The sequence below is a fragment of the Oncorhynchus masou genome, chromosome 1 (assembly GCF_036934945.1).
Source record: "Oncorhynchus masou masou isolate Uvic2021 chromosome 1, UVic_Omas_1.1, whole genome shotgun sequence".
In the NCBI taxonomy this organism is placed as follows: domain Eukaryota; kingdom Metazoa; phylum Chordata; class Actinopteri; order Salmoniformes; family Salmonidae; genus Oncorhynchus; species Oncorhynchus masou.
In genome coordinates this window covers 40,192,557-40,211,651 of record NC_088212.1, presented here as the reverse complement: position 1 = coordinate 40,211,651, position 19,095 = coordinate 40,192,557, and the positions used below count along the sequence as shown (strand labels likewise).

At 41.0% G+C, this 19,095-nt stretch overlaps 1 protein-coding gene across 4 annotated transcripts; it reads right to left on the bottom strand.

The window, feature by feature from the left end:
- Window positions 1-29: 29 nt before the first annotated feature.
- LOC135544077 (leukocyte surface antigen CD53-like) lies at window positions 30-19,005 on the bottom strand. 4 transcript variants are annotated; one of them, XR_010456301.1, is made up of 8 exons: window positions 18,914-18,997; window positions 6,467-6,557; window positions 6,025-6,213; window positions 5,773-5,847; window positions 5,552-5,662; window positions 5,251-5,390; window positions 4,987-5,070; window positions 30-3,268 (listed from the first exon to the last, which is right to left on the bottom strand). XR_010456301.1 is itself a non-coding variant. In XM_064971465.1 (8 exons), the coding sequence occupies exons 2-8, from the start codon at window positions 6,527-6,529 to the stop codon at window positions 3,200-3,202; spliced, it is 699 nt and encodes a 232-aa protein (XP_064827537.1). In that variant the 5' UTR covers window positions 6,530-6,557; window positions 18,922-19,005; the 3' UTR covers window positions 30-3,199. The 4 variants fall into 4 exon arrangements, 3 of the variants coding, with proteins under 3 accessions (XP_064827537.1, XP_064827522.1, XP_064827530.1); XM_064971465.1 differs by having other exon boundaries at window positions 5,283-5,390; window positions 18,922-19,005; XM_064971450.1 differs by having other exon boundaries at window positions 5,283-5,390.
- Between the last annotated feature and the right edge of the window lie 90 nt (window positions 19,006-19,095).

Sequence of the window (19,095 nt, the reverse complement as noted above, 5' to 3'; positions counted from 1 at the left end):
ATTACCTACATTCCAGAGGAGGCTGGTGCGAAGAGGTTTGGTAGGAGGTGCTCATTGTAAAGGCTGGAATTAAATGAATGTTGTTTCCATGTGCTTTATGTGTTTGGTACCATTCCATTTATTCCATTCCTGCCATTACAATGAGCTCATCCTCCTATAGCTTCTCCCGCCAGCCTCCTCTGCCACGTTTAGCAAAGATGTGAACCCTGTTCTCCCTTACGCTGAGGGAAATTTGGGGCTGTTGTTTTCTACCATAAAAAAACTATGTTCAGAAATACTTAATGAAGAAAAAGATTACTCATTGTTGTTTCAATCATACAGTATATTTACAGTGCATTCGGAAAGTATTCAGATCCCTTGACTTTCCACATTTTGTTACTTTACAGCCTTATTCTAAAATTGATTACGTTGTTTTTTTCCTCATTAATCTACACACAATACCCCATAATGACAAAGCAAAAACAGGTTAGAATTTTTGCTATAACAAATACAAAACTGAAATGTACATAAGTATTCAGACCCTGCTTTGAGACTTGAAATTGAGCTCAGGTGCATCCTGTTTCCATTGATAATCCTTGAGATGTTTCTACAACTTGATTGGGGTCCACCTGTGGTAAGTTCAATTGATTGGACATGATTTGGAAAGGCACATACCTGTCTACATAAGGTCCCACAGTTGACAGTGCATGTCAGAGCAAAAACCAAGCTATGAGTTCGAAGGAATTGTACGTAGAGCTCTGAGACCAGATGGTGTCGAGGCACAGATTTGGGGAATCGTACCAAAACATTTTCTGCAGCATTGAAGGTCCACAAGAGCCCAGATGCCTCCATCATTCTTAAATTAAGCAGTTTGGAACCACCCAGGCTCTTTCTAGAGCTGGCCACTCGGCTAAACTGAGCAAACGGGGGAGACAGGCTTTGTATCAGGGAGGCGACAAAGAACCCAATGGTCTCTCTGACAGAGCTCCAGAGTTCCTCTGTGGAGATGGGAGAACCTTCCAGAAGGACAGCCATCTCTGCATCACCCCATCAATCAGGCCTTTATGGTAGAGTGTCAAGATGGAAGCCACTCCTCAGCAAAAGGCACATGACAGCCCGCTCTGAGTTTGCCAAAAGGCACCTAAAGACTCTCAGACTATGAGAAACAATATTCTCTGGTCTGATGAAACCAAGATTGAACTCTTTGGCCTGAATGCCAAGCGTCACGTCTGGACGAAACCTGGCACCATCCCTACGGTGAAGCATGGTTGTGGCAGCATCAAGCTGTGGGGATGTTTTTTAGCAGTAGGGATTGGGAGACTAGTCAGGATCGAGAGAAAGATGAACGGAGCAAAGTACAGAGAGATCCTTGATGAAGACCTGCTCCAGAACGCTCAGGACCTCAGACTCGGGAAAAGGTTCACCTTCCAACAGGACAACAACCCTAAGCACACAGCCAAGACAATGCATGAGTGGCTTTGGAGCAAGTCTCTGAATGTCCTTGAGTGGCCCAGCCAGAGCCCGGACTTTAGCCCGATCGAACATCTCTTGAGAGACCTGAAAATAGCTGTGCAGTGAAGCTCCCCATCCAAGCTGACAGAGCTTGAGAGGATCTGCAGAGAAGAATGGGAGAAATTCCAAAAATACAGGTGTGCTGAGCTTATAGCGTCATACCCAAGAAGACTCAAGACTGTAATCGCTGTCAAAGTAGGTTATTTACTCAGTCAAAGTACTGAGTAAAGCATCTGAATACTTATGTAAATGTGATATTTCTAAAAACCTGTTTTTGCTGTGTCTTTATGGGGAATTGTGTGTAGATTGATGAGGGGAATTTTTTAGGGGATTTCTTTTTTCTTTTTTTAAAATCTATTTTAGAATAAGGCTGTAATGTACATTTTTTTGGGGAAAAGGTCAAGGGGTCTGAAGACTTTCCAAATGCATCCAGAATGACACTAAGAGTAAAAAGGTTTTTATGCACATCCAAATTTTTATTGCGAATCTATGGTTTAATAGACAGGTATGAGCAGTCAAGAATCCAGTTGATTAATGTTAATTTACCTGTGGTTTTGAAACAATCACAATAACATACATACATATTAGTTTCTACGGTGCAATTCATCCAGAATGAAATTAAAACACAAAAATACAGAACGATAGCTCAAATTCACAGGAGGTTGCTGAGGGAAGGACGGCTCATAATAATGGCCGAAACGGCGCAAATGGAATGGCATCAAACACATGTAAACCGTGCGTTTGATGTATTTGATACCATTCCACTAATTCCACTCCAGCCATTACCATGAGCCCGTTGTCCTCAATTAAGGTGCCAGCAACCTCCTGTGCTCAAATTACTCAAAAGTGTCAATAGCAACTGTTCTTGCCAATTTATTTTGTTAGATACTTGGTCATATGCTAAGTATTACTACTCATAGCATTACTTCTCTCAGAAAGGTTAAATATAAACCCCCGAGGGGCCTTGTTGCTATTATAAACTGGTTACCAACGTAATTAGAGCAGAAAAATACATGTACCCGTGGTATACAGTCTGATATACCGCAGCTGTCAGACAATCAGCATTCTGGGCTCGAACCACTCAGTTTATAATTACTCTGCGTTGAGTTGTGCATAAGAACAGCCCTTAGCTGTGGTATACTGGCCATATATCACAGCCTTTTGTGCCTTATTGATTAATTATATACTGGGTGGTTCGAGCCCTGAGTGCTGATTGGCTGACAGCCGTTGTATATCAGATCATATACCACGGGTATGACAAAGCATTTATTTTTACTGTTCTAATGATGTTGGTAACCAGTTAATGAAAGCAATAAGGTACTCCGTGTTGCATCCTGCATAGAAGGCCCTTCGCCATATATCACACCTCCTCGGGCCTTATTGCTTAAATAAACAATCAAACAAAAGCTAAACATCTGAAGGAAAAAGATATCCTTATTACATCTACATTTTAGTCATTTAGCTGACGCTATTATCCAGAGCGACTCACAGTGAGTGCATCGCAATGCTCTCCCGTGGGAATCAAACACACAATCCCGGCTTTGCGAGGGCCGTGCTCTACCAACTGAGCCACATAGGACATCAATACATCTTTGAGAATTTTCATGTATTAAAAAGCTCTACATAATTTAATCTATTGTTATTTTGTCTCCTGTTAATGAGATCCTGTATTGCGTAATAAGCCAGTTGAAAGTCATGGGTTCTCCTTTCACTTGTAACCATATCCATTACGACTGAACTGGCAGAAGATGGGGATGGTGAAACACATGCAAATGAACTGCAAACAAGAACAAAAACATGTTTTGGATACATAGTCAGTACATTCTAACTCAGACCAAAGTACATACAGACTAAGGAAGAGGAAACAGGCTGGTGGTAATCATAAAAAGAATGACCACTTGTATTTCTATAGTAATTACAGTGGGGCAAAAAAGTATTTAGTCAGCCACAAATTGTGCAAGTTCTCCCACTTAAAAATGAGAGAGGCCTGTAATTTTCATCATAGGTACACTTCAACTATGACAGACAAAATGAGGAAAAAAAATCCAGAAAATCACATTGTATGATTTTTTATGAATTTATTTGCAAATTATGGTGGAAAATAACTATTTGGTCACCTACAAACAAGCAACATTTCTGGCTCTCACAGACCTGTAACTTCTTCTTTAAGAGGCTCCTCTGTCCTCCACTCGTTACCTGTATCAATGGCACCTGTTTGAACTTGTTATCGGTATAAAAGACACCTGTCCATAACTTCAAACAGTCACACTCCAAACTCCACAATGGCCAAGACCAAAGAGCTTTCAAAGGACACCAGAAACAAAATTGTAGACCTGCACCAGGCTGGGAAGACTGAATCTGCAATAGGTAAGCAGCTTGGTTTGAAGAAATCAACTGTCGGAGCAATTATTAGGAAATGGAAGACATACAAGACCACTGATAATCTCCCTCGATATGGGGCTCCACACAAGATCTCACCACGTGGGGTCAAAATGATCACAAGAACGGTGAGCAAAAATCCCAGAACCACACGGGGGGACCTAGTGAATGACCTGCAGGAAGCTGGGACCAAAGTAACAAAGCCTACCATCAGTAACACACTACGCCGCCAGGGACTCAAATCCTGCAGTGTCAGACGTGTCCCCCTGCTTAAGCCAGTACATGTCCAGGCCCGTCTGAAGTTTGCTAGAGAGCATTTGGATAATCCAGAAGAAGATTGGGAGAATGTCATATGGTCAGATGAAACCAAAATATAACTTTTTGGTAAAAACTCAACTCATCGTGTTTGGAGGACAAAGAATGCTGAGTTGCATCCAAAGAACACCATACCTACTGTGAAGCATGGGGGTGGAAACATCATGCTTTGGGGCTGTGTTTCTGCAAAGGGACCAGGACGACTGATCCGTGTAAAGGAAAGAATGAATGGGGCCATGTATCATGAGATTTTGAGTGAAAACCTCCTTCCATCAGCAAGGGCATTGAAGATGAAACGTGGCTGGGTCTTTCAGCATGACAATGATCCCAAACACACCGCCCGGGCAATGAAGGAGTGGCTTCGTAAGAAGCATTTTTAAGGTCCTGGAGTGGCCTAGTCAGTCTCCAGATCTTAACCCCATAGAAAATCTTTGAAAGTCCGTGTTGCGCAGCAACAGCCCCAAAACATCACTGCTCTAGAGGAGATCTGCATGGAGGAATGGGCCAAAATACCAGCAACAGTGTGTGAAAATCTTGTGAAGGCTTACAGAAAACGTTTGACCTCTGTCATTGCCAACAAAGGGTATATAACAAAGTATTGAGATAAACTTTTGATATTGACCAAATACTTATTTTCCACCATAATTTGCAAATAAATTCAGGCCTCTCTCATATTTTTAAGTGGGAGAACTTGCACAATTGGTGGCTGACTAAATACTTTTTTGCCCCACTGTATATTCCTATGCTGGTAATCACATTGACCCAATTTAGATTAGACGTAGAAGGTGATGTTTCCTGTACCTGTAGAATGAAAAGGGAGACGACACCTGCTCCAGTGCTTAGAAAGTTCCTCGCAAACCAGTTCCTGAGCTTCATATGGCAGCCCTGAAAGAGACAGAGGTCATATTGTTGTGGCTGTTTTTGATACTTCTTTTTTTTTCTTTTTTTTTTTAAGATGAAATTCTGCATCCAAAATGACACCCTATTCCCTTTTATAGTGCACTACACATGTCCAGGGCCCATAGGGCTCTGGTCAAAAGCAGTGCACTATATAGTGAATAGTACCTTTTGGGATGTTGACAGAGAATCAAGCACACCTCCTGCCAGTTGGGTTGGGGGATGATGTTACAGGGGTTTTTGGTACAACAGGAGAGGGGCACGTTGCCCTCCCAGTCTGCCACGCCGTGGACCCCACAGCACCTGAACTAAACACAGCAAACCCACTGGGTTACCACCCTGTAACAACATTGTCCAGGCAAGCAGAATAGAGAAATGTATTGGAATGTCATGGAGGTCTAGGTACAGCTTGTATTATGTATACAGTGCGATATGTATGAATTTACCGTTATAACTACTGAATACTCACAATATGCTGGACCACATCAAAGTCCTCTTTAATGGTTACGTTCCCCTCTGACGTAGAATTCTTGTATGTCTCCAAGCTACGCATCAGGTCTTTCTCAAAGAAATTGTCAATCTGTATTGCAAACAGGTCACATGCTTACATGACTTCTACTAGCACCATTACCTTTATTTAGTCAATAGAAGTCATACGGACAGCAGAGAACCCTTTTAGATGTTTCTTACCTCCCTCTCGTACACCAGAAACACGCAGGCCATGGCCAGCTCCACCAGCATCAAGATAAACAGCAGGATGAAAAACTGCAATTACACAACGGATCCCGGATTACTCATAGACCATGGGCGCGTCCCAAATGGCACCTTGAGAGTGCACCACTTTTGACCGGGGGGCTATAGAGTGCCATTTGGGACTTACTGTGCATGGTCCCTGACAAATGACATAAATAAAAGAAAGAAAGAATATGTGTGCAGACTCACAGTGATGAGCATACAGCGGTTTTCCATCAGGGCCCCCATGATTCCCAGGAAGCATACACACGTCACAATGGTACCCGTGACTATCAGGGTGTTGGCAGGGTATATGGGCCAGAAGGATGTGATGAGGGAGCCAAATCTAGAGTGCATCATCTGGAACTCTCCAAAACCCACGATGAAGGCACCACACAACTTGGAAGACACAAGTGTAAAAGGCTTACTTTGGGGTCAAAAAGGGGAATACATGATCCAGTAGATCTCTCAAATTGTTGACATGAAAATGTTTAAATAACTTAGGAAAACGTTTGTTTTGGTGACAGTAGTATCGGAATAAAGAAAGTATCTTGAATAAAGTGATGTTTATGCTTTCATCCCCTCTACAGGCTGAGTTTGATATTACAGATGTCACCACGTTTTAGAGACCATAAAGAGCATGATAACCTACCCAGCAGATGAAGTTGAGGAAGGTGACAAAACCTTTCAAGCAGTTCACACAGGGACGATTCATATTTCCTTATGGCGATGATCCCATTGACCTGAAGAAAAACACACAATTCAATATCATGTTGAACCGTTAGTGCTTACCGTTCATTTGAATGATAACAGGATGGGGGAGGAGCTAAAGGGTGCGAATGTCACCAGCCAGACCGCATTCAAAACCATGTCTGAGGATTTCACCATTTTCCAAACGAAACACCTGACAAGCACTCTTTCAAAGAAGACTACCTCGAAAATCTATCGAGGCTCAATAACATTTTAATCGATGGAATTGAGAACGTAAAGACTGCAGCTTGGCATGACACAGAATTCAAGGCCAATAAACTCCTGGCAGATCAACTCAAACTGGGCCCTAAACTCATCGAAATGGAGAGGGCACATATGAATGGGAATTTCTTCCCCGATGAACGGCCCAACCCCCCCCCCCCCCATGTGACTCAGCTATAGTCCACTGATTTGACACACACGCATACACACCACACCCATATTTACTCTACTTTGTTCATGTGTTTCACCCAACCACATGACCCAAACAAAACACATTGCTCTAAATGTCATAACCCTCTTGAGGTCTTCAGTGGTGTTATGTGGACTGTGTCAATGTGCATTCCATAGGAAGTGCACCCGAACTAACAAAATTAACACAAATGTGTGGTTGTATTGGACATGTAAGGCATGAACTATATTTAACCTTCATTTAACTAGACAAGTCAGTTAAGAGCACATTCTTATTTCTAATGACGGCCTACCAAAACGCAAAAGACAAAACACACATCACTACAAGAGAAACAACACAACACTACATAAAGAGAGACCTAAAACAACAACATAGCAAGGCAGCAAGCAACGCATGACAACACAGCATGGTAGCAAAACAACATAACAACAACATTGTAGCAACACAACATAGTGGTAGCAACACAACATGGTGGCAGCACAAAACATGGTACAAACATTATTGGGCACAGACAACAGCACAAAGGTGAAGAAGGTAGAGACAACAATACATCACACAAAGCAGCCACAGCAGTCAGTAAGTGTGTCCATGATTGAGTCTATAAAGGCAGAGATTGAGATAAACTGTCCAGTTTCAGTGTTTGTTGCAACTCGTTCCAGTCGCTAGCTGCAGCGAACTGAAAAGAGGAGCGACCCAAGGATGTGTGTGCTTTGGGGACCTTTAACAGAATGTGACTGGCAGAACGGGTGTTGTATGTGGAGGACGAGGGCTGCAGTAGATATCTCAGATAGGGGGGAGTGAGGCCTAAGAGGGTTTTATTAATAAGCATCAACCAGTTGGTCTTGCGACGGGTATACAAAGACGATCAGTTTACAGAGGATTATAGAGTGCAGTGATGTGTCCTATAAGGAGTATTGGTGGCAAATCTGATGGCCGAATGATAAAGAACATCTAGCCGCCCGAGAGCACCCTTACCTGTCGATCTATAAACTATGTCTCCGTAATCTAGCATGGGTTGGATTGTCATCGGAATCAGGGTTAGTTTGGCAGCTGGGGTGAAAGAGGAGTGATTACGATAGAGGAAAACAAGTCTAGATTTAACTTTAGCTTGCAGCTATGATATGTGCTGAGAGAAGGACAATGCATCATCTAGCCATACTCCCAAGTTCTTGTATGACGTGACTACGTCAAGCTCTAAACTATCAGAGGTAGTAATAACACCTGTGGGAAGAGGGGCCTTCTTCTTACCAAACCACATGACCTTTGTTTTGGAGGTGTTCGGGACAAGGTAAAGGGTAGAGAAAGCTTGTTGGACACTAAGAAAGCTTTGTTGTAGAGCATGTAACACAACATCCGGAGAGGGGCCAGCTGAGTATAAGACTGTATCATCTGCATATAAATGGATGAGAGAGCTTCCTACTGCCTGAGCTATGTTGATGTAAATTGAGAAGAGCACGGGGCCTAGGATTGAGCCTTTTGGTACTCCCTTGGTGACTCGCAGTGGCTGAGACAGCAGAGTTTCTGACTTTATACACTGCACTCTTTGAGAGAGGTAGTTAGCAAACCAGGCCAAAGACCCGTCAGAGACACCAATACTCCTTAGCTGGCTCACAAGAATGGAATGATCAACCCTATCAAAAGCTTTGGCCAAGTTAATGAAATTAGCAGCACAATATTGCTTAGAATCAAGGTCAATGGTGACATCATTGAGGTTCTTTAAGGTTGCAGTGACACATCCATAACCTGAGCGGAAATCAGATTGCATACCCAAAAGAATATTATAGACATCAAGAAAGCCAGTCAGATGATTATTGACAAGTTTTTCCAACACTTTAGATTTTTTTATTTATTTAACTAGGCAAGTCAGTTAAGAACAAATTTTATTTTCAATGACGGCCTAGGAACAGTGGGTTAACTGCCTTGTTCAGAGGCAGAACGACAGATTTGTACATTGTCAGCTGGGGGATTTGAACTTGCAACCTTTCGGTTACAAGCCCAATCCTATAACCCCAGAGCAAAATAGAAATAGGCCTATAACAGTTAGGATCAGCTCGATCTCCCCCTTTAAATAAAGGAGCTGGCTGCCTTCCAAGCTATGGGAACCTCCCCAGAAAGGAAAGACAGGTTAAACAGGTTGGAGATAGGCTTGGTGATTTAAGGGGCAGCAACCTTAAAGAAGAAATAATCTAAACCATTTGATCCAGATGTTTTTGGGGGGTCAAGTTTAAGCAGCTGCTTTAGCACCTCAGACTCAGTGACTGCTTGCAGGGAGAAACTTTGTAGCGGGGCAGGGGAAAAAGAGGGAGAAGCATCGGGGATAGTCACATTAGAATGGGTGGGAGATGAGGAAATGTTGAACGGGCAAGGAGGCATAGCGGAGTCAGATAGGTAAAAAAAAAAGAAGTGGTAATTGGATGCCTCTATCGGCCACCCGATTCTGACATTAGTAGTTTCATTGTTATCCTTACATCAACCTTGGATTTGATTCATAATGAAGATAAAAATGTGTTTTCTATTTGGTTATTACAACATAAATATATTTAAAATTGAGAAGCACTCACTGACATCTGACTTTTTGAATACTTTAGACTCCAGATATCTGTATCCCCTCAACTATAAGCCCACAAGAGAGACCAGTACATCTGTCATCCTTTTTGATACTATTTGTATAAAGTCTTTGAATAATGTGGTATACTTTATACAGGTATACTTTATACTGACATTTTCTGAACATTTCCCAATTGTCCACTTCTCATTGGCAGCTTGAAATAAACAGATGGGAATGATTGATAGCATTACATGTAGAATATTTAACTAAAGTAATTGTAAGCGCTTTAAGTTGATTCGTAATATTTAATGAGAATTTTTTTGTAATCAGGCCGATGTAGAGTCTGCTTACCAGACTTTTCTCACATCTTCCAACTCTGTATTTCACCATTGATTTCCCTTTTTGGAGGTTAGTAGATTAGCTTTAATATTGCAGATAGATTCTAGCTTCCATCAATGTATTTGTCTGCATAATTTCCAGTCCCTTATATATATATATACACACACTGCTCAAAAAAATAAAGGGAACACTAAAATAACACATCCTAGATCTGAATGAATAAAATATTCTTATTAAATACTTTTTTCTTTACATAGTTGAATGTGCTGACAACAAAATCACACAAAAATGATCAATGGAAATCAAATTTATCAACCCATGGAGGTCTGAATTTGGAGTCACACTCAAAATTAAAGTGGAAAACCACACTACAAGCTAATCCAACTTTGATGTAATGTCCTTAAAACAAGTTAAAATGAGGCTCAGTAGTGTGTGTGGCCTCCACATGCCTGTATGACCTCCCTACAACGCCTGGGCATGCTCCTGATGAGGTGGCGGATGGTCTCCTGAGGCATCTCCTCCCAGACCTGGACTAAAGCATCCGCCAACTCCTGGACAGTCTGTGGTGCAACGTGGCGTTGGTGGATGGAGCGAGACATGATGTCCCAGATGTGCTCAATTGGATTCAGGTCTGGGGAACGGGCGGGCCAGTCCCATAGCATCAATTCCTTCCTCTTGCAGGAACTGCTGACACACTCCAGCCACATGAGGTTGAGCATTGTCTTGCATTAGGAGGAACCCAGGGCCAACCGCACCAGCATATGGTCTCACAAGGGGTCTGAGGATCTCATCTCGGTACCTAAATGGCAATCAGGCTACCTCTGGCGAACACATGGAGGGCTGTGCGGCCCCTCAAAGAAATGCCACCCCACACCATGACTGACCCACCGCCAAACCGGTCATGCTGGAGGATGTTGCAGGCAGCAGAACGTTCTCCACGGCGTCTCCAGACTGTCACGTCTGTCACATGTGCTCAGTGTAAACCTGCTTTCATCTGTGAAGAGCACAGGGCGCCAGTGGCGAATTTGCCAATCTTGGTGTTCTCTGGCAAATGAAAAACGTCCTGCACGGTGTTGGGCTGTAAGCACAACCCCCACCTGTGGACGTCGGGCCCTCATACCACCCTCATGGAGTCTGTTTCTGACCGTTTGAGCAGACACATGCACATTTGTGGCCTGCTGGAGGTCATTTTGCAGGGCTCTGGCAGTGCTCCTACTGCTCCTCCTTGCACAAAGGCGGAGGTAGCGGCCCTGCTGCTGGCTTGATGCCCTCCTACGGCCTCCTCCGCGTCTCCTGATGTACTAGCCTGTCTCCTGGTAGCGCCTCCATGCTCTGGACACTACGCTGACAGACACAGCAAACCTTCTTGCCACAGCTCACATTGATGTACCATCCTGGATGAGCTGCGCTACCTGAGCCACTTGTGTGGGTTGTAGACTCCTTCTCATGCTACCACTAGAGTGAAAGCACCACCAGCATTCAAAAGTGACCAAAACATCAGCCAGGAAGCATAGAAACTGAGATGTGGTCTGTGGTCCCCACCTGCTAATTGCTTATAATTTCCACCTGATGTCTATTCCATTTGCACAACAGCATGTGAAATGTATTGTCAATCAGTGTTGCTTCCGAAGTGGACAGTTTGATTTCACAGAATTGTGATTGACTTGGAGTTACATTGTGTTGTTTAAGTGTTCCCTTTATTTTTTGAGCAGTGTATATATATTTGTTTTTAAATATATACAGTACCAGTCAAAAGTTTGTGCACACCAACTCATTCAAGGGTTTTTCTTATTTCCTACATTGTAGAATAATAGCGAAGACTTTAAAACTATGAAATAACATGTATAGAATCATGTATTAACCAAAAAAGTTAACAAATCTAAATATATTTTAGATTCTTCAAAGTAGCCACCCTTTGCCTTGATGACAGCTTTGCACACTCTTGGCATTCTCTCAACCAGATTCATGAGGTCGTCACCAGGAAAGCATTTCAATGAACAAATGTACCTTGTTAACTTAATTTGTGGAATTTCTTTCCTTCTTAATGCGTTTGAGGTAATCAGTTGTGTTGTGACAAGGTAGGGGTTGGCATACAGAAGATAGCCCTATTTGGTAAAAGACCAAGTCCATATTATGACAAGAACAGCTCAAATAAGCAAAGAGAAATGACCATCCATCATTACTTTAAGACATGAATGTCAGTCAATCCGGAAAATTTAAAGACCTTTGAAAGTTTCTTCAAGTGCAGTTGCAAAAACCATCAAGCGATATGATTAACCTGGCTCTCATGAGGACAGCCACAGGAAAGGAAGACCCAGAGTTACCTCTGCTGCAGAGGATAAGTTCATTAGAGATAGAGACCAGCCTCAGAAATTGCAGCCCAAATAAATGCTTCAGAGTTCAGGTGACAGCCACATCTCGACATCAACTGTTCAGAGGAGACTGCGAGAATCAAGCTTTCATGGTCGAAATGCTGCAAAGATACCACTACTAAACGACACCAATAATAAGAAGAGACTTGCTTGGCCAAGAAACACAACCAATGGACATTAGACCGGTGAAAATTTGTCCTTTGGTTTGAGTCCAAATTTGTAGTCCCAGAGTGAAGCATGAAGGAGGAGGTGTGATGGTGCTTTACTTGTGACACTGTTGGTGATTTATTTAGAATTCAAGGCACCACAACATTCTGCAGCAATACGCCATCCCATCTGGCTTGCGCTTTGCGGGACTATAATTTTTTTTCAACAGGACAATGACCCAACACACCTCCAGGCTGTGTGAGGGATATTTGACCAAGGAGGAGAGTGACGGAGTGCTATATCAGATGACCTGGCCTCCACAATCACTCGACCTCAACCCAATTGAGATGGTTAGTGATGAGTTTGACCGCAGAACACTTTCTTGGTTACTACATGATTCTATATGTGTTATTTCAAAGTTTGGTGTCTTCACTACTATTCTACAATGTAGAAAATAGTAAAAATAAAGAAAACCCCTGGAATGAGTAGGTGTGTCCAAACCTTTGACTGTCACTGTATATACAGCGGGGAGAACAAGTATTTGATACACTACCGATTTTGCAGGTTTGCCTACTTAAAAAGCATGTAGAGGTCTGTAATTTTTATCATAGGTACACAATCTAAAACAAAAATCCAGAAAATCACATTGTATGATTAAGTAATTAATGTGCATTTTATTGCATGACATAAGTATTTGATACATCAGAAAAGCAGAACTTAATATTTGGTACAGAAACACCTTTGTTTGCAATTACAGAGATCATACGTTTCCTGTAGTTCTTGACCAGGTTTGCACACAATGCAGCAGGGATTTTGGCCCACTCCTGCATACAGACCTTCTCCAGATCCTTCAGGTTTCAGGGCTATTTTGTCTCATGAGACCACATGACTTTCTCCCATTCCTCCTCTGGATCATCCAGATGGTCATTGGCAAACTTCAGACAGGCCTAGACATGCGCTGGCTTGAACAGGGGGAACTTGCGTGTGCTGCATGATTTTAATCCATGACGGCATAATGTGTTACTAATGGTTTTCTTTAAGACTGTGGTCCCAGCTCTCTTCAGGTCATTGACCAGGTCCTGCCGTGTAGTTCTGGGCTGATCCCTCACCTTCCTCATGATCATTGATGCCCCACGAGGTGAGATCTTGCATGGAGCCCCAGACTGAGGGTGATTGACCGTCATCTTGAACTTCTTCCATTTTCTAATAATTGCGCCAACAGTTGTTGCCTTCTCACCAAGCTGCTTGCCTATTGTCCTGTAGCACATCCCAGCCTTGTGCAGGTCTTCAATTTTATCCCTGATGTCCTTACACAGCTCACTGGTCTTGGCCATTGTGGAGAGGTTGGAGTCGGTTTGATTGAGTGTGTGGACAGGTGTCTTTTTTATACAGGTAACGAGTTCAAACAGGTGCAGTTAATACAGGTCATGAGTGGAGAACAGGAGGGCTTCTTAAAGAAAAACTAACAGGTCTGTGAGAGACGGAATTCTTACGGGTTGGTAGGTGATCAAATACTTATGTCATGCAATAAAATGCAAATTAATTACTTAAAAATCATACAATGTGATTTTCTGGATTTTGTTTTAGATTCCGTCTCTCACAGTTGAAGTGTACCTATGATAAAAAATGACAGACCTCTACATGCTTTGTAAGTAGGAAAACCTGCAAAATCGGCAGTGTATCAAATACTTGTTCTCCCCACTGTATATGCACACACATATATTAAAAAATATATATATATTTTTCTTTATTATTTTCCGCTAACCCAACTATCCCTTCCCCTAATTGGAGTAAACTAATGAACAACAACACTAAAAGGCTTATACACACTATATACATTTGACAGACACAATGTATTTTACAATAGTTATATTTGATTTGCTTTTAGTCCTTCCTCTGCCCTTCTTTTCTTCTATTTGCCATATATCTTTAACTGTGCTGTTTCACAAAAGTTCTGAACCTACATACATTTCACAGACACAGATCATTTTACATTTGTTATTTTATTAATCCCATCCTTCAGCTCCATTCAACTCCCGCCATCTATCTCTCAACATCATCCATTTTGGAATCTATTTGCCATATATTTTTCAACTGTGCTGTGATGCTTCACAAAAGTTCTGAACCTTTCTATTCTTATAGTTTCTACAGATATAAATTAAAGATAAACATTTTTGCTAAAAGTATTATTCAAATTATTGATCGATTGACTATGTCTTTTCAAATCACCCACTATTCTCTTCGCAGCAAAATCTGCAGAGCTGGGAAGGTTGTATCCCCCATATATATAACATTCTATTGGTTGCAAAAATGTTGTATAATAATTGAAATTGAAAAATTATAGATTTTGAATCTGGCGTCATTTTGCATATCAGTTCATAAACCATGTGCCATGGAATTGGTACATCGAAATTATTTTTCAATCTATATAGCACAGCTGTCAATTCTTTGGTCCGTATATGAAACTGGTATATACTTTTATTTATCACAATTTTCTTTAACCAATTTTGGTCTTTAATGCACGGCAAACATACAAGTTCCTTACTTTCCCCCCCTTCCACTTGCCTCAATTTACATTTCCATATATTTTTGTTAGCTGCATGTGTGACATAACTCCACCAGTCCTATTTATGATATTGTTTACACAGATTATACCTTTTTTGCATTTTTTTTCAAAAATAATTTGTATTTAATCAATTTGTATATTTGAGTTTAACCACAATATTTGTTATATTATTTGTTCAGGCTTTTCCTTAGTTAAACCACATAAGAGAGGAGCAGAAAGGTTCTGGAAACATTGGTTTACATCCGGTCTCAAAGAATTCTCATAAAAAAATTAAAAAAATTGTAGAAAAGGTTTCTCACAAATCCCTCTCCTTTGATTTCTGCAAATTACTAAAAGTATAATGACAAATTTTCTCACCTACTTCAGATATCCCAAAAATATATTTTACTAACAAATTCCAAGAATCCTTAAATAATATAAATTCTACTTGGAAAATCATTAATTAACTGTTGAATAACAAAAAGGCATCTACAACTATCCCATCTCAATGTATTGTTGGAAATAAGACCTACAGTGATCCTGATGTTATTTCATGTGAATTTAATAACCTTTTTGTGAATGTGGGTTCCTCCGTCAAAGAAAATGTAAAATTGATGAAAATCCCTTGGATTACATTTCCCTTCTCTGCTTCAATTTGATCCTCCTGAGGTAATGGAGATGTAAAGGTAATTGCTAACTTAAAGATATCAGCTGCAAGTCATGATGAGTTTGGTGCCTCTTTGGTGAAATCAGTGTCTTCCTCGATCACTGAGCCTCTAACATATACCATCACCAAATCTATGCAAACTGGTACTGTTCCGACAGACTTAAAAATTGCCAAAGGTTTATAAATCTGGGGATCCAAGATCCCTGACAAATTATCGCCCAATATCTGTACTACCATGTTTTTCTAAAATCATAGAAAAACATGGTGTATAAGCGACTGTTGAAACATTTAAATCAACAGCATTCTATATGAGCACCAATATAGTTTTGCAAAAACTACTCCACAGATATGGCTCTTTTGCAACTTGTGGATAAAATATTTACAGCACTTAACAACAATGAAAGGAAAAGGAAAGTCAGTTGTACAACTGAATGCATTCAACTGAAATGTGTCTTCCACATTTAACCCAACCCCTCTGAATCAGATACATTCTTGGCATCTTTTTAAATGTATCCAAAGCGTTTGACAGGATTGATCATGAAATATTACTTTCTAAATTGCATTATTATCGTTTTCATTAATATACATATAATGGGTTATATCGTTATGTTTATGATAGAGAACAATTTGTTTATGCAAACGGCTGTGCATCTACCAGGGCCACGATATCCTGTGGCGTCCCACAGGGTTCAATAATTTAACCTTTGTTATTCCAAATCTATATCAATGACCTTGCTGCTGTGACTTCTACCGTACTTCCCATTCACTTTGCTGAAACCAATTTGATTTTATCACACACAAATTTTGATTCACTAATTAATGAAGCCAACTCTGGCATAGCCACATTTTCTGAATGTTTCAAGATAAAAAATTACCTTTCAACTTTAAAATATCCAACTTTATTGTATTCAATAGTAAGAATAATAAGTATTGTAAAAAGAGAGCCAGAATCTCAGCTGATGGGAATGAAATGGAACACTAGATTCTTTGGAGCTCTAATTGATAAAAACATATCCTGGAAAGATCATATTAAAAAATTCTGCAGCAAAGTGATAATCTGTTGGTATCATCAGAAAGATTTGTGGTTTGGTTCATAAGGCTCGCTAACTCTATACTACAGCTTAATTGACCCATATCTCATTTACTGTAATATTGTCTGGGCCAGTACATATAACTCCTACCTACAAAGTACTCATACAAAATACATTTTCAAGACTAGCCACCTCTAATTACTTAGCTCCATCTGCAGCCTTTGTTTAAGATACTCAATATCTTGTCTATGTAAATCAAGTCATATTTGTCACATGTACAAGCGTACTGTGAAACACTTACTTACAAGCCCTTAACCAACAATGCAGTACAAGAAAGAGAGTTAATAAATATTTACGAAAGTAAAATATCTAATCAATCAAAATGTAACACAATAAATGTACATAACAATAACAAGGCTATATACAGGGGGTACTGGTACCGAGTCAATGTACAGGTTAGTCGAAGTAATTTGTAAAGTGACTATGCATAGATAATAAACAGAGAGTAGAAGCAGTGTAACAACAAAGGGGATAGGGGGGGGGGGTTAATGTAAATACTCCAGGTGGCCATTTGATTAGTTGTTCAGCAGTCTTATGGCTTGGGGGTAGAAGCTGTTAAGAAGCCTTTTGGTCCTAGACTTGGTGCTCTGGTACCGCTTGCCGTGCGGTAGCAGAGAGAACAGTCTATGACTTGGGCGACTGGGCTTTCCTCGGACACCGCCTAGTATATATGTCCTGGATGTCAGAAATCTTGGCCCCAGTGATGTACTGGGCCGTACGCACTAGCCTCTGTAGTGCCTTTACGGTCAGATGCCGAGCAAGTTGCCATACCAGGCGGTGATGCAGCTGGTTAGGATGCTCTCGATTGTGCAGGTTGTTGTCCTGGGACCACTTTGCCTGGTCTCTGACCTCCCCCCTATAGGCTGTCTCCTCGTTGTTGGTGATCCGGCCTACTGTTGTGTCATCAGCAAACCTAATGATGGTGTTGGAGTCGTGCTTGGCCACGCAGTCATGGGTGAATAGGGACTACAGGAGGGGACTAAGCACACGCCCCTGAGGGGCCCCAGTGTTAAGGATTAGCGTGGCAGATGTGTTGTTGCCTACCCTTACCACCTGGGGCGCGGCCCGTCAGGAAGTCCAGGATCCAGTTGCAGAGGGAGATGTTCAGTCCCAGGGTCCTTAGCTCCCTCAATAGCTTGATGACGCTAATGTACGCCAATTATGAATTTTAAAAGGCAAATACTAATACCTCCCAGACAGTTGACCTAAACCACTCAAAGGATTCTTCCAAGTTTATTTTGAAATCCATCTATATAACACAGTCTTGTGATAACCTTCATCCTCCACACTGCCGCACCTCACATAGTCAATTCTCTACCAGATACATACTCTGGAATTCTTATCTTCACATTGCCAAAACCTCATCATCCCTCAATAACTTCAACTGAACACTGGGGGTCAGCCTGATGAACCAAACTACTCAGTAATCTCCTCCATATAGCCCAACTCTCTCACACACATTTAAACAAAACATACTTTTTTTGTGATTGCTGATCGGTTCATTTGTACATTTATGATTAGTGGGTTTTGGTATCTGTTTTAAAGCTTTTTTACATTTTTGTTCTTATGTATTGTATATTGTTTTTTTTGTAGTGTGGTTTTTATATAATCCCGTGGGCTTCCAACCACACCTGCATGCCTTTAAAAAAATGTTTTATCTATATTATTGTTGTGTATCACTTATTTTCTTCGGTGCAAATAAATGAAACAGGATACAAAATGTCTAATCCCGCTTTAGAGTAGAAAAGCAGTTGATTCAAGTGACCATGACTACTCCTCATGTCTGATGGTTGAAGTGTTGACAAGACAGCACTGTTTGGTATGACAACAATGAGCACGGTGCCTGACCTATCCAAACATGTTATAGCCCCACTCCTATGCAAAGTATTGTTCCAAGCACATTTCTATTTCATTTAACATTTAAATTGCCATCGAGACTTCCTATTCATTGCAGGATTTACCATTACAGAGCAATGACTAACAATTACACATTTTCAGAGCTTGTTGCAGTTCTTTTAAAGTCTAGATATACTTTGTACAATAAGATATTTTTCATCTACTTCAAATCTAAATAATTGTGCTGATTTTAAACAACATAACTTTTAAACATCTCAGTAAATATATTATATATGTTTTTTTAAATCACCGAAGAGGACACAGTACCTTACAAACAAAGTGATCAAAAGTAATCCACAATGTTCCCTCAGTTAAAACAGCAGATATAATACCTGTGTACCATTGGTGTGACACTGAACCTTCTGGGTGTTGACAGGTAAGGGCTGGAGCTTGGTGTCACAAAGGGAACAATGCGGTGAGCAGACTGACACCTAAGTGTACTACCTGACAGACAGTAGAGCCCGCCCCACTATACACAGCGTCAAAATGTTTTAAGTTACAACAAGTAAATGCC